The sequence below is a fragment of the Serinus canaria genome, chromosome 1 (assembly GCF_022539315.1).
Source record: "Serinus canaria isolate serCan28SL12 chromosome 1, serCan2020, whole genome shotgun sequence".
Classification (NCBI taxonomy): Eukaryota; Metazoa; Chordata; class Aves; order Passeriformes; family Fringillidae; genus Serinus; species Serinus canaria.
In genome coordinates, this window is record NC_066313.1 from 63003561 (window position 1) to 63017066 (window position 13506).

Here is a 13506-nt window from a genome sequence, read left to right on the forward strand (position 1 = left end):
GCAGTCCAGGTATCATTAGCAACTTCTCACACCATAAAAATAATGTTTTGCCCAACAGAAGCTGCACACATTCTTGGCACATTCTGTAGTGTCAACATTAGCAGACACATTACACTGTGTACCCACATACAGCAGAAACCAGGTTTTCATCTTAGTAAATGAGATTACATCGTTAGTAATCAAAACAGGCAGAGACTCAACTACGCTGCTGCATTGCATTGAATGTTTCACAGTACAGCTTGAGTCAGGGAACAGGAGAGACAATCATAGAACAAATTATTCTCTTTTGGGAAAGGTGGAGAGGAAGAAAAGGAGAATTCAGTGACATAGATAAAATCTCTTTTCTCATCTCTCTATGTCATTTTCCTTCATGGCCAGAAGTTAATGTTTCAGCTTTAGCTGCAGACAAGGTTAGACTTCTGTCTGTACACAATTAGTGAGGATTTAGATGAACTGTTTTGCTCCCTGGGGGGTGGGAATGGCAATCATTATATCACATGTCATCAGGGAACTAGGTAAGAACACCTTCAACTATTCTAATCATACTTTAGTGGATATATCTTTCCACAATATAGGCTTTCGCTTCTAAGAAAAGGGTTCCTAATTACATTCTACTATAAAAGAATTAAATAAATTCCTATGTATATTTGTGTGTCCATGCATATGTGTATGTGTAATGTGCATTCATGCACTAATAGATGCTGTGGGAGACCCAGCCAGAAAGCAGCTTGGCATAACAGGAGCCAGCGCTGCGCCCCTGTCTCAAAGAAGACAGATGACCTCTGGAGCTGCTTTACACAAAGTATTGTCAGCAACTCAAGGAGAATGATTGTTCCCCTAGAGTCAGCTCTGGAGAAGTCAAAACAGGAGAGCTGTGTGCAGTTCTAGGCTCCTCAGTACAAGAGAGACATGAACATACTATAGAGAATACAATGAAGGTTCACAAAGATGATGAAGGAACTGGAGCACCTCTCCTATAAGGGAAGGCTGAGAGAGCTGGGTCAGTTTATCCCAGAAAAGAAGAGCCTTTGGGAAATGTTACTAATGTTCATAAATACCTGAAGAGAAGGTGCAGAAAGGAGAGATCCAGGCTTTTTCCAGTGGTGCCCAGAGGACAAGAGTCAATGGGCACAAACTGAAACACAAGAGGTCTCCTCTGAACACCAGGAAACACTTTAATACTGTTAGGGTGACTAAGCACTGGCAGAATCCTTGGAGTTATTTAAAACTGTTTAGACAGTCCTGTGCAAATGGTTCTAGGTTATCTCTGCTTGAGCAGAAGTATTGGAACAGAGGTTATTCAGAGGTCCCTTCCAACTCAGGCATTCTGTCCTATGATTCTGTGATTTTGTATATGTTTATCACATCATGTAAAAAATACACACACACACACACACACACACACACACACACACACACCCTTTATATAGATTATCTGTAGTGTTTCTGTATTGGTTTACATGAACTAATTTTGTTGGAGTTTCTTAACATTATAAAGGGTTTTATTTAAAATGCATTCAAAAATTGAAAATTGAGGACAACAGTGGTGCCATTCAGCCACAAAAGTATTTCTTATAATTTTTAAACAACTGAGAAAAGGTCCTCTTAAATACAGTTTTTACTTGTTTCTTAACTTGTTGTTAACTTTCTCTCTGTAAAGAATACTATTAAAAGTCACAGGGAAAAAAATTGATAAGCTTGTAAATTAACAATTCAAATAAATGATCTAAAAAACTTCAGCCTTAACAAGGTTTAAGGATGCCATGACTTTTTTACTCCCCCCAAATCCCTTAAGAAAAAAAATGAGCATAAATTATGTTTTCTGTACAGATCAACATTAAACATCTGGAACACCTATTGGAATGTGCTCTTATTATATTATATATTATATATTATATATTATATATTATATATTATATATTATATTATATATTATATATTATATATTATATATTATATATTATATATTATATATTATCGCCTCTAATATTACCTATTATAATGTGAAATAAGTTCTTATGTGTTGGCCAAGCCACCAGTCTTTCTTTTTTGACTTGAATGAAGAAATATGAACCATTGTAGTTTAGAAGATGGTTCCAGAAAAATCAAAGAAGCAAAAAAGTTTCTATGGCAACATTGCAGGTTCTATTATTTAATTTTCAGCTTCATGATAGTTTCCTTTTAACAAGTTAATACTGACTTGCCTTCTCCTAAATTTATCTACTGGATTATGAATTACATTGTTTAATATTGTACTACTTAAGTCTGCCTACACTGCCAATATAATTACTGCACCTTGAGAGTAAAATGAGGTATCATGGAAACTCAGACTTTAAATTTAAACCTTCATTTTAAGTGGATCTCAGTACAATCTTTCCAGTCTGTCAATAACTTCTGTAGTCTTTGACTTCCTCTTTTTTAAGTGAATTGAAAAGTAAGGAATGTAAATAGCTGGTTTGGGGTTTTTATGAAAGGTCCAATGATGAGCTGTTAATTTTGACCTGGCTTGTTTCCAGAGAAATCTTCAGTTAATTTTCAGTGCAATGAAAATGACAGAAGGTTTTATTTGATACATATTTAAGTATAAACAACAGCAGGAAAAAAATACTCTTTTGGTAATAAAAAGTAAAATTTCACTTTCAGTTCTCAATAATTTTTTGCTAAAATTCTGTTATGTCTTAACTGTAATTCCAAAAAAGACCTTGCTTTTTTAGCATTATAGTTGGCACATTTATGATGCAGTTCTCAATTACAGACCAGTGTATAAGACTTAATTTGCAGATTAAATAGAAGAGAAAGTTCAAGAAAATTGCCAGTTTATCACTATAAAATCTTTCTTTCTAAATTTCTTTATAAACAGTTTTTAAACCTTTTTATTTTCATGTACCCAGCTCCCCAGTCACCTATTTCCTTGCTATATAAATGCAGCTCAGCAATAGCCAAAACATGTGTTACCAGCACTGTAAGAGACTGAAATAGTTGATGGTTTAAACATTGCTAAAATCATCAGAGGACTTTTGCCCACTGTAGAAAACTGCAAAGATCCAGTTCATCTGCAACCATCAAAACCCACATCTCCCTAAATATGCTTACTAACCACAATTTGGACTGTGAGGGAAACTTGAGATGAGATAAAGGGGGCACCCCAGAAGTGACACTGGAAGAGAGATTGGAATGCTGATGGCTCAATCAGGGACAAGCTGCTGATGTGCAAAGTAACTCCCAGGTGCAGTGGGAGAGCACACCTGACAGGTCAGGCTACAGCTGGTGTTGAGCCAGTTAAGGACAGAGGCAAATCCTGCAAGGCACACTCCTGTCTTTTTGTGCTTACTCAAGTGAGTCAGCTGTAATGACTCCCGTTGGGGGAGTACTGGGGCATTCACACATAGCCTGAAGGTATCAATCTCTGCTGGTGGGCCATGACGGGTCTTAAGGGAGTCAAATTCATTGATGTAATAGGCAGCTGTATCTTAGAAGGTGTCAATAACTCCAGAAGTCTCTCATGTCATATTACATCATCCTCTCAGAATTCCCCACTCCAAGGGAGGTACTTGGGCTTTCCTACCTGAAGGAATATAAACCAAATAGCTTTCCTGTGTTGTGGATTTCACTGGGGTTTCCTCCATCACCTGGTGATGGAGTCTGAAATTGTCACTTTGACCAAGATGGTGACCATCACTTCAATAGACACCAAAATTGCCCCAAACAAGGCTTTTCTTGAGGTCTATGGGTAGTAAGGTCTTTCTACACTAATGCCTTCCTTCTCTTTCCTTAACATTTTCTTAAGTGATATTTTTATGCTTTTGTATTGTAACTAGCTACCTGTTTTTCTGTGCAACCAAATTGTTCTACAATAAAGCCTACATGTGTATGTTGAAAAACACCAGTCATTCAGCATTTTTTCACTCTGATCTGCCCCAAGGGATCTATTAACCGGATGGGTTACTCTCACCTTCTGTTTTATGAATAAGTGCAAAGCACAGCACATTATCAGCAGTCACGAAGAACCTTTACTCCACTCCAGCCAGGCCCAGTACACTAACTGAAAGGAGAAGGATTGAGTGTCTGGGATTATGGAAAAGAATTGCTACTTAGTTCTCTGGGAAGAGAAAAGAAAAAAAAAAAAGGAGCTGAAGCATGGAGATCCAAATGACCACCAGTGGTCAGCTAGGTCTGCTCACTCAAATCAGGGCTTCTGCCAACACTGGATTTGTTGATCTGGTCTAGCTAATTTGGAAAAACCTTAAATGAAGAAGGTCATTTGACCTTTGAAAAAACTGCTGCATTTGTTCACTGCATTCCAAGTGATTCCTCCCCAAGCCAATGTCCAACCTGAACTGTCCATGCTACAAGTTAGAGTGTTTGTCTCTTCTTACATTTTGTGGTGTGCTCAGGAATGTGGTTCCATGGTCTTAGCTTCAGGTCTTAAGTTGCTATTAGGTCATTGCTTAGCCTTCTTTTCACTAGTTTGAACAAGCCCACTTCTGCTTCTCTTTTCTAGACACACCATCTTTGTAACCCACCCCTGAACCTTCTCCAATTTGTTTCTATGCCTTTCAAATCACGGAGTACAAAATTTGAAACAATTGTGTAGATGCAGCCTTAGCAGCACCAGGTATTATGGGAATAATAACATTATATTGCCTGGTGACAGAATTTTTTGTGTTTTAAAACAATACAGACTTTTCTTAATTCATAATGTTGACTCATTCTCAGCCTGGTATCTGTATAAATCCCATGTGTATGGATTTTTTTTTTGTTGTTGGTTTTTCTGAGAATATTATTCTGCCTTTTTTTTCTTAGCATGTTATAAAATCTGTAGTTACTCCTCTTCAGTTTCACAACTCTGCCCTTCTTGTGAATGTGTTGGTCCGATCCTCAAGTTTATTGAGATCACCCTGGGTAAAAGGTCACCACTAATTTTTTCTGATGCTGAACATGTTTGCTTTTAAACACACAGAGTATTCAGAAGTTGCAGACTATAAGCTGTGAGAGTTTTCACAAGGACACAATAACAATGATGTTCTTGTTGTTATGAGGATGATGATTACATAATTTTAAAAATACCTGAGGTGGAAGGAGTGGTAATCTGATATAAGCAAGCAGCATACTTAGGTCACTGCATCGCCTCTGCATATCATATTTCACCCACATCATTAAGGCATGGAAAATGGTCTCTTCATCAGGAACATTCACATCATCACTGGCAAGAAGTTTATGGAGTTCTTCAGCTGGTAGAAGCAAAAATTCTTGGTTTCTTATAACTTCCATTATATTCTCCTGAGAAGAGAAAAGTATTTCAGATTCAGTAATACTGCAAGAAAATTAAAAAAGCATGTTAAAGCTAATAAACCATAGGATTAGTCAATATCTGCCATATCCAGATATAGGTTTGCTTTCCCATATCCTTGCAGCTCATGAGAAAAACAAAATATAAATTAATAGAGTTCAACAGCTATAGTTGCAATTCATATAAAAATATATTTCAAAAACAATGAGGATTATATAATAATATCATAATTAAAAATTGTCAGAATTAGTAAAGGCTATTATTTGGAATTTTAATAAACTCAGTTGTAATTGAGCACATTAAATATATTGTAAGACTTTATATGCTCATACTACATTTTCCTGGATATTTTCACTGTCTTTCTTTCACTCTTGTTTAAATAATGTGTCAGTCATATAGTTATATTATGAATATCTAGATTTCCATCGACACATACGACAAGGCTGAGGGGATGATCAACATCATGACTTAAGGATAATTTTTTACCTTGTTCAGAACAGATTTTTAATATTCACTTATCACGCAAATAGTTCACAGCAATTAAGATCTTACAGTATTGAAAACTATTGTACTGTTGTAGTTTAGGAATGGTACTCCCCAGTTCAGTGCCCCCACTGAGACTCTCCAAACCACTGACACTCTCTTGCTCTCCTGCTTTCCCCTCACTCTTCCACACTGCTGCGGGCTGGAGGGGAAAATTGGAGGCACAAAAAGCAAAGCTCACTGGTTGAGATAGAAAAATTTACAGGAAACAGCAACGAGATGAGGAAACAAAGAGTAACAAAAACTATACTAATGACAGAGACAAGGAAGGAAATTATTCACACAGAACCACAGCCTTCACACCCACTCCCCCATCCCCAACAGACAACACCAGATGGATCCCTTGTCACATTTACTTGACCAGAAGGAACCCCTTCCCCTTGGAAGAGACCTTTCTTCCCCATTCCCAGCAATGACATAGGGTTTTACAGACTAACCTCTGTGTCCTAGTTATGCCCCACTCCTGGCTACTGAAAAAAAAAAAAAATTAACCTTGTCCTGGACAGAACCAGGACAAATAAAATAGGAATAGCTAAAAAAGCTTAAAAAAAAACCTTATAAACTACATAAACATATAAACAAAACAAAATAAAAACAAACAAATCCAAAAAAAAAGTGTTGCATTTAGTTGTCTGAATCTTAAGGTCTGAATTAAGCACTCCCTGAACTGCCTGCTCTACATCAACAGGACACAGTAGAATCACAATTCTACAGATATTTTTCTCCAAATATTTCTTTTAGGGTGCTTTATCTCTGTGGAGAAATTATAAATGTGTTTTCATATTCTTGATTTATAGACAGAAAGAAAGTTAAGTAATTAAAGACTGGAGGCAGAAAAAAAAGGAACTAAATTTTTATGTAAACTGAAAATGTGAAAAGCAATATTGGGAACAGTTAGGTTGCAACATCGAATTTATGAAAAATAATAATTAATTTTGTTATGCTGTTTCAGATAGAATTTTTAAGATGAGAAGTTGGGAAGAATGACAAAACATCAGTCAAGGACTTAAATGTAAGAACATCAAAACTGAGGGAAGTGGATAATTCCACTGTTATACCATCTAAATTCAGTTTTTAGCATATCAAAATCCAAACAATATTGCCTATAATTGCTTGATTATGTTTGAACCAGGGGAAAAACTGACTGGTTATCAAAACTGAAATAGAAGACATTATAACAAATACAAGAAAATAACGTGCAATACTTACAACAGTAGAATTATACTCTGGCTCTTGTATGTCACATACTGTCCTTCCCTGACTTATTCAATAGAAGGAAACTCTTATTTCAATTCTCCAAATTCATGCTTTTTGAAATGTACTGTTTAAAAATTTTTATTAAAAATTAACCACATATTATTTTCTATAAGAGAGCAGAGATTAATATTGCAGGCATAGGCTTGCCAAAATCATGAGACAAAAGTTCATTGAAATGTGTAATGTAATTACAAAAAAAATGCATAAGTGCAGATAGAATAAATTGGACAAAGTTGAAAATTATGCTTATTATTATAAATGTGAATGGTTTATTTGTACAGCTTAACTTTCAATGAGTTGCTTTTTAACTCTACACATATAGGATGCTGACACAACAGAAAATCAAAGATTTATATATGGTCATGACCTATATTATCCATGCTGTTAGGCTATCTTAGCATAATTGATAATTGGATCAAAACATAACTCAGTTATTTTTAAAAATACTACATTAAATGTCAATAGGTCCTTAAAAACGTAGATTTTTCTGGAAAGAGGTTTTAAACCATTACCTCCTGATAAAGTTTAAATTGGATGTCTAGAACATTTTAGAATAGCTTGGAAATGTAAGGGAACTAGTTTGTAGGGAGGCATTTGACCACAATCTGGCTTAATTAATTTTAATTAAAAAGTCATAAAATTTAAGATTTCATTGCACTTCTCAATAAAATGATTTATAAGACAAAGTTTAATTAAGCCTGGTTCAACTGACATTAAATCTCATTATGAAAAAAAACCAAAAAATTCTACCTCTTAATAGGAACCAACACCAAACTTTGCAACAACATATTAATCCAAAGACCTAATAATCTAGAGTAGCATTGTGATGGTGGGACACATTTCATGAGCTCACAGAACTTAATTTATTAAGAATAACATTCCAAGCAGGAGCTTTTACTTCAAAACGATAATTTTAGATTTAATTAAGGTTTTTTTTGGTCATCTTAAATTGGTTTTTATCTGCATACATGCTTAAAGAGAATTTATTCCAGCCTGTGTACCGTTCGTAGAATCAAACAAAGTTTCAAAACATGTAAGCTCAAATCTCTTTTTCTAAACCTCTGGACTTACATAAATTTCATTTTACTTGGGCATGAGTATTGCAGAAAATAACAAATATATACTATATTAAATATATTGTATTATATTTATAATACTGTATTATATCTATAATATGCCATATATATTATAAATATACCATATGTATTTCTATATATAATATAAATGTAATATATATATAATTCTGATTTTTATATAGAATCCAGATTTTTGATCTTCTGAGGTAAAAGCTCTCACCTTCAACTTATTAGCATTTCCTGAACTGACTAATGAATGTCAAATCTTCCTAGATAATTTTAATTCCTTGAGGTTAATTTCATTTGGAGTAGCAAAGCATATTTCAATGGCTACCTGTTCTACCACAAAAGAAATAATTTCTCATATGCTAGTTGTGGAAAAATATTCACCTTCTTTTTTTAAATGGGGCTAGTCTTCATTTTGCACTTTAGGGAACATAATGCAACAGACGTCTGTGACATCTTTTCAGGATACATTAAATAAATTTTAAATTCCTCTGAGATTAAGATGCAAGGTAGGAATTGAGGTACAGATTTATAAAGTCAGAGATTCATTAGCTGGAAAAACCTAAGATCATCCAGTTCAACCATTAATCTAACACTGGCATCTTCGCCACTAAACCATGTCCCAGGCACCAGATCTAGATGTTTTTTGAATACTTTCAGGGATGGTGATTCCACACTATGATCACCCTTTCAATGAAGAAATTTTTCATAATATCCAATGGCATATTCTCTTGGCACAAGTGGAGGCCACTTCCTCTCATCCTGTTCTAGTGAAGTGCTTTCAGGAATGTCTAGGCACTCATGGGCAGATAAACCTTTGTTACAGGAACAAGTGTACTGAACCTTTAAGGATGCCAAAGATTATGTGACAGAGTTGGTTGAGTCTCCAGGACCTGTAATTTTGACTCTAATACTTTAAAAGGCTTTGTGGATCAGTCTGTACCATCTCATAAGACGCATCATTCATGTAGCCTTTCCAGGTTTTAATTCAGGACTAGTAGATTTTTGCTTTTAATTCAGAAAATGTAACTTACAGTAGAAAGTATGACAGTCTCTGAACCTACTTGGACAAAGCTGTATCACTTGATTGCTCTTCCACTTTCTAAAAATGACCATTGCTATGGGGTTATAGCATTTCAATGGCAGAGCTGTTTCACTTTAAAACCTTTCTAGAAGGACACAAGGTTAGCATTAAATAAGCATAAAATATTAGAACAGCAGAGCCATGTAAACAAAACATATCTATCTTTAAAGGTAGATAGGCAATAGCACAAGTATCTAATTGATTGGACATCATAGGAACATAAAGGCCCTAATAAAATTAAACTATTACCAAATGGAATTTAATACCATATATCTTTATAATGATGTCACCAACACAATTAAATTAGATTTTTTTTTAATCTTAACTTGCAATGATTATTATTCCACATGGAATCAAATTATCTTGCAAAAGCTAGTTTCCATTGATGGTTATGTCATTGATTTCACTAATCAGCATGTATAAATTATAATGAAGGACCTGAAACATATTAAATAATTTCAATTGTTGACAAAGAATGTCATATTCTAAGAGTGCTATTCAGAACCTGCTACATCAGAGTTACCAAGAAATTAAAATGCTTAGCTGGTGTTTTGGTTTTGGATGTAGGGGTCTTATTTAAAATGTTTTATATTTTTGTGATTTGGATGCTGTGACCTTAACAATTAAAAAATTAAAATCGCATAAACTTATGCCAAAAAATAGATATCCATATACTAGGCTTTCATTTATTACATACCTAATGTCTATAATATTTTAAGCTCATACTACTTTTAGTTTAGAACTTAAGTTTTCATGAGAATATTTAAATAAATGAATAGTGCATCTGGTTTTCATATTAAATCATATTGGCAGTATACTTTCTGACGTGATAAGACATGAAAGAAAATTTTGATTTTGGTCAGTTCCCAAGATATTTTAGTCTGGAATTACTGCTGCTGTGCTACACTGAATTCACACCTCTTGTTTTTATGCCACATTTTTTGCATCAGCTGTGAATCATATAAGACTACACCCTCTTTACAATACTGTGTAACTTTTTCTCTAAGGAGAATGGACTATTCAGCCCGTTATGAACTCCCATTAGACAAATGACCAGTATTTATTAATCTGATATGGTCTGGATCTTTAGCCAAATCCCAGATTCCACCTGGAAACCTGAACCTGGGATCCTGAATCTCTAACTAAATCTCAGACTTTATTGGAGAGTGAGCTCCATCTGACCTACATAATCCAAAGAGCTAAATTTCTTCCAGCACCAGGTGCCAGCCTGGTATCATCATTAAAAAGAGTTGTTAAGGATGGGGTATTCAAAGGACAGTAGAAAGAGATCCTATCTATCTGTCTATCCTCCTCCTTCAACTCTCCCAGTGGGAAGTGAGATAAGCAAGCACTGCTTTTTGGGGAGAGGAGACAGCCGGTTAAGGATAGAAGAGAGTGTGACTATGGGTACAATCTCATACAGCACACTGAAATCTTAGTATGAGACTTCTAGATAACTAAGTTAGACTTTCACAATCTAAAAAAAAATTTTTTTTTTACTTGCATCTTTTGATTTAATAGTAGAGTTTAGGATATGAGGCTGCAGAACTAGCCATATTATAGTCTAATTCATTGTGAATATGATGTGGCATTTTGGGATTTCACACTCTAAGGATAGGTCACAACCAGTTGCTCATAGACATTTGCTGATATGCCAGTTTATTACCATAAACAGTCTGAAACTTTGAAGCTATGTCAGAATGATTAACATTTTTTTCCTGTACCGGTGAAGGATTTGTATCACACCCTACATATATTCTTTTTCACATCCAAGAAGATTCAAGAAGCCTAAACCTGTACATAAACCAGGCACAATTTGCTAGATGGATGAGGACATGTACACATTTTGCTTTCAAGATTGTCCTGGAAGGTCCCGCATCCTACAAACCCTGGAACTTCTTGGCATTAGGTCTTAATGAATGCATAACATTTTCTTCTTACCACAGTATCTGGGAAAACCAAAACTCTAGCAGCCTGTAAACCAATTCATTATTAATTACTTAATCTTTCTTTCTTTCTTTCTTTCTTTCTTTCTTTCTTTCTTTCTTTCTTTCTTTCTTTCTTTCTTTCTTTCTTTCTTTCTTTCTTTCTTTCTTCCTTCCTTCCTTCCGTCCTTCCGTCCTTCCTTTCTCCTTTCTTCTTTTTCTCTTTTCTCTTTTCTTTTCTTTTCTTTTCTTTTCTTTCTTTTCTTTTCTTTTCTTTTCTTTCTTTTCTTTTCTTTTCTTTTCTTTTCTTTTCTTTTCTTTTCTTTTTCTTCTCTTTCTTCTCTTTCTTCTCTTTTCTTCTCTTTCTTCTCTTTCTTCTCTTTTCTTCTCTTTTCTTCTCTTTTCTTCTCTTTTCTTCTCTTTTCTTCTCTTTTCTTCTCTTTTCTTCTCTTTTCTTCTCTTTTCTTCTCTTTTTTCTTTCCCTTTTTTGGGGGTCTTCATTAATGCTTGTTTACCTTTTCAAAATAAAGGTAGTAGAATGAGGGAGCACAGCTTGGGGACCCAAACAATACTGATAGCAAGAGGCAGATCCATCAGGCCAATGCATGGCTCTGAGGTTGGTGCAAGCAGAAAAATTTGGGGGTTGTTGCCCCAGATGATGGAATGATCTACTCAACACTTTGTCTTTTGTCATCTGATGGGTCTAATGACACCTTTGGCCCAGTCCCAGGGATTTGACATCATGGCATAAGTGAAACCTGTTGGGATGAGTGCTGTGACTGGAGTGCCCTGTTGGATGGTTTCAGGCTCTTCAAGGCAGAGCAGAAGAGGCAGAGGGGTGACACTGCATGTAACAGAAGGGTTTGAATGCATGAAGCTCACAGCTGGCAACAGCTGAAAGCCTCTAGGGGAGAATCAAGGGAAAACAGATACTTCAGATGGCACCATAGGAGTCTATTACAGACCTTCTAGCCAGGATGATGGTGCTGATGGATTATCCTTTGAGAACTTAAGGGACATTTCCAAGTCAACTACTCTAGACTTCTACTTGCCACAATTAACTGGGTGGATCACACAGCTGGTATAACTCAGGCAAGAAGGCTCCTAAAACGCCTGGATGAGAACTTTATGGAACAGGTCCTAGGGGAGCTAACTTGAAAAGATGCCATCTTTGACATCAGACTGATGACCTGTTTCTAGTAGGGGTCCACATGGCTCCAACTTAGGCCTTGTGCTCTTCCACTTCTTCAGAAATCACTTGGACACTGGACTGAGAGGAACACTGAGTAAGTTCACAAATGATACAAAACCGGGAGGAGCTGTTGACTCCCTTAAAGGCAGGAAGCCCTGCAGAGAGACCTTGACAAATCAGAGGACTGGGCAATCACCAATTGCATGAAACTCAACAAGAGGAAGTGCCTGTACCTGAGATGGCATTACTCTTGATGTACAGATAGACAGGGCAATAAGATGCTGGAGTGCAGTGCCATGGAAAGGACCTGGGGTCCTGGTCAATGGCAAGTTGAATGACAGCAGTGCCCTGGCAGCCATTGGGCACAGCATCGCCAGACAGGCAAGGGAGGGGATTGTCTTGCTCTGCCCTGCACTGAGGTGGCCTCACCTCAAGACCTGAGGACAGTTTTAGGCACCACAATATGATATTAAGCTGTTAGAGAGCATCCAGAGGAGGATAGTAAGGATGGTGATTGAGGGAAAGGCTGTATGAGGACTGACTGAGGTCACTCAGTCTGTTCAGTCTGCAGGAACAAACAGACTGAGAGGAGACATCATTGCAGTTACAACTTCCCCATGAGTGGAAGAGGAGGGGCCGGCACTGATGTGGTGCCAGTGACAGGACCCAAAGGAACAGCCAGAAATTGCGTCAGGGGAGGTTTAGGTTGTAGAGTAGGAAAAGGCTCTCCACCCAGATGGTGTTTGGGCAGTGGAACAGGCTCCCCAGGGTAGTGGTAAAAAAACACTAAACCTGACAGAGTTCAAGAAGCTCTTAGGTACATGATGTGACTCTTGGGGACTGTCCTGTGCAGTTGTACTACGTGATCCCTGAGACCCCTTTCAACTTAACATATTCTACGATTCTGTTTTCTGACTTGAATTGGCCCAGATTGATTTATTTGTCATCAGAAAGGCTCACAGCACAATTTCAAGCAAATAGCAGAAGAGATCAGTACTGTGAATCATCCAGAGGCACTTTGGATTTAAAAGGCTACAAATAGAAAAAATAGAGAATCACAGCTCAAATTGTCACAATGGTGCAGTATTGAATAGTCTGGGTACATACTGGTACTGACTGGTAATTGTCTGGTT

General features: G+C 36.4%; 1 protein-coding gene across 2 annotated transcripts in view; it reads right to left on the reverse strand.

The window, feature by feature from the left end:
- The window catches only part of KLHL1 (kelch like family member 1), a 182203-nt gene that overhangs the window by 58900 nt on the left and 109797 nt on the right, over positions 1-13506 (reverse strand). For both annotated transcript variants that reach the window (XM_050974172.1, XM_030235167.2), the window contains one exon: positions 5068-5280. In XM_050974172.1, the coding sequence (XP_050830129.1) occupies positions 5068-5280 (213 nt within the window). The remainder of the gene's footprint in view (positions 1-5067; positions 5281-13506) is intronic.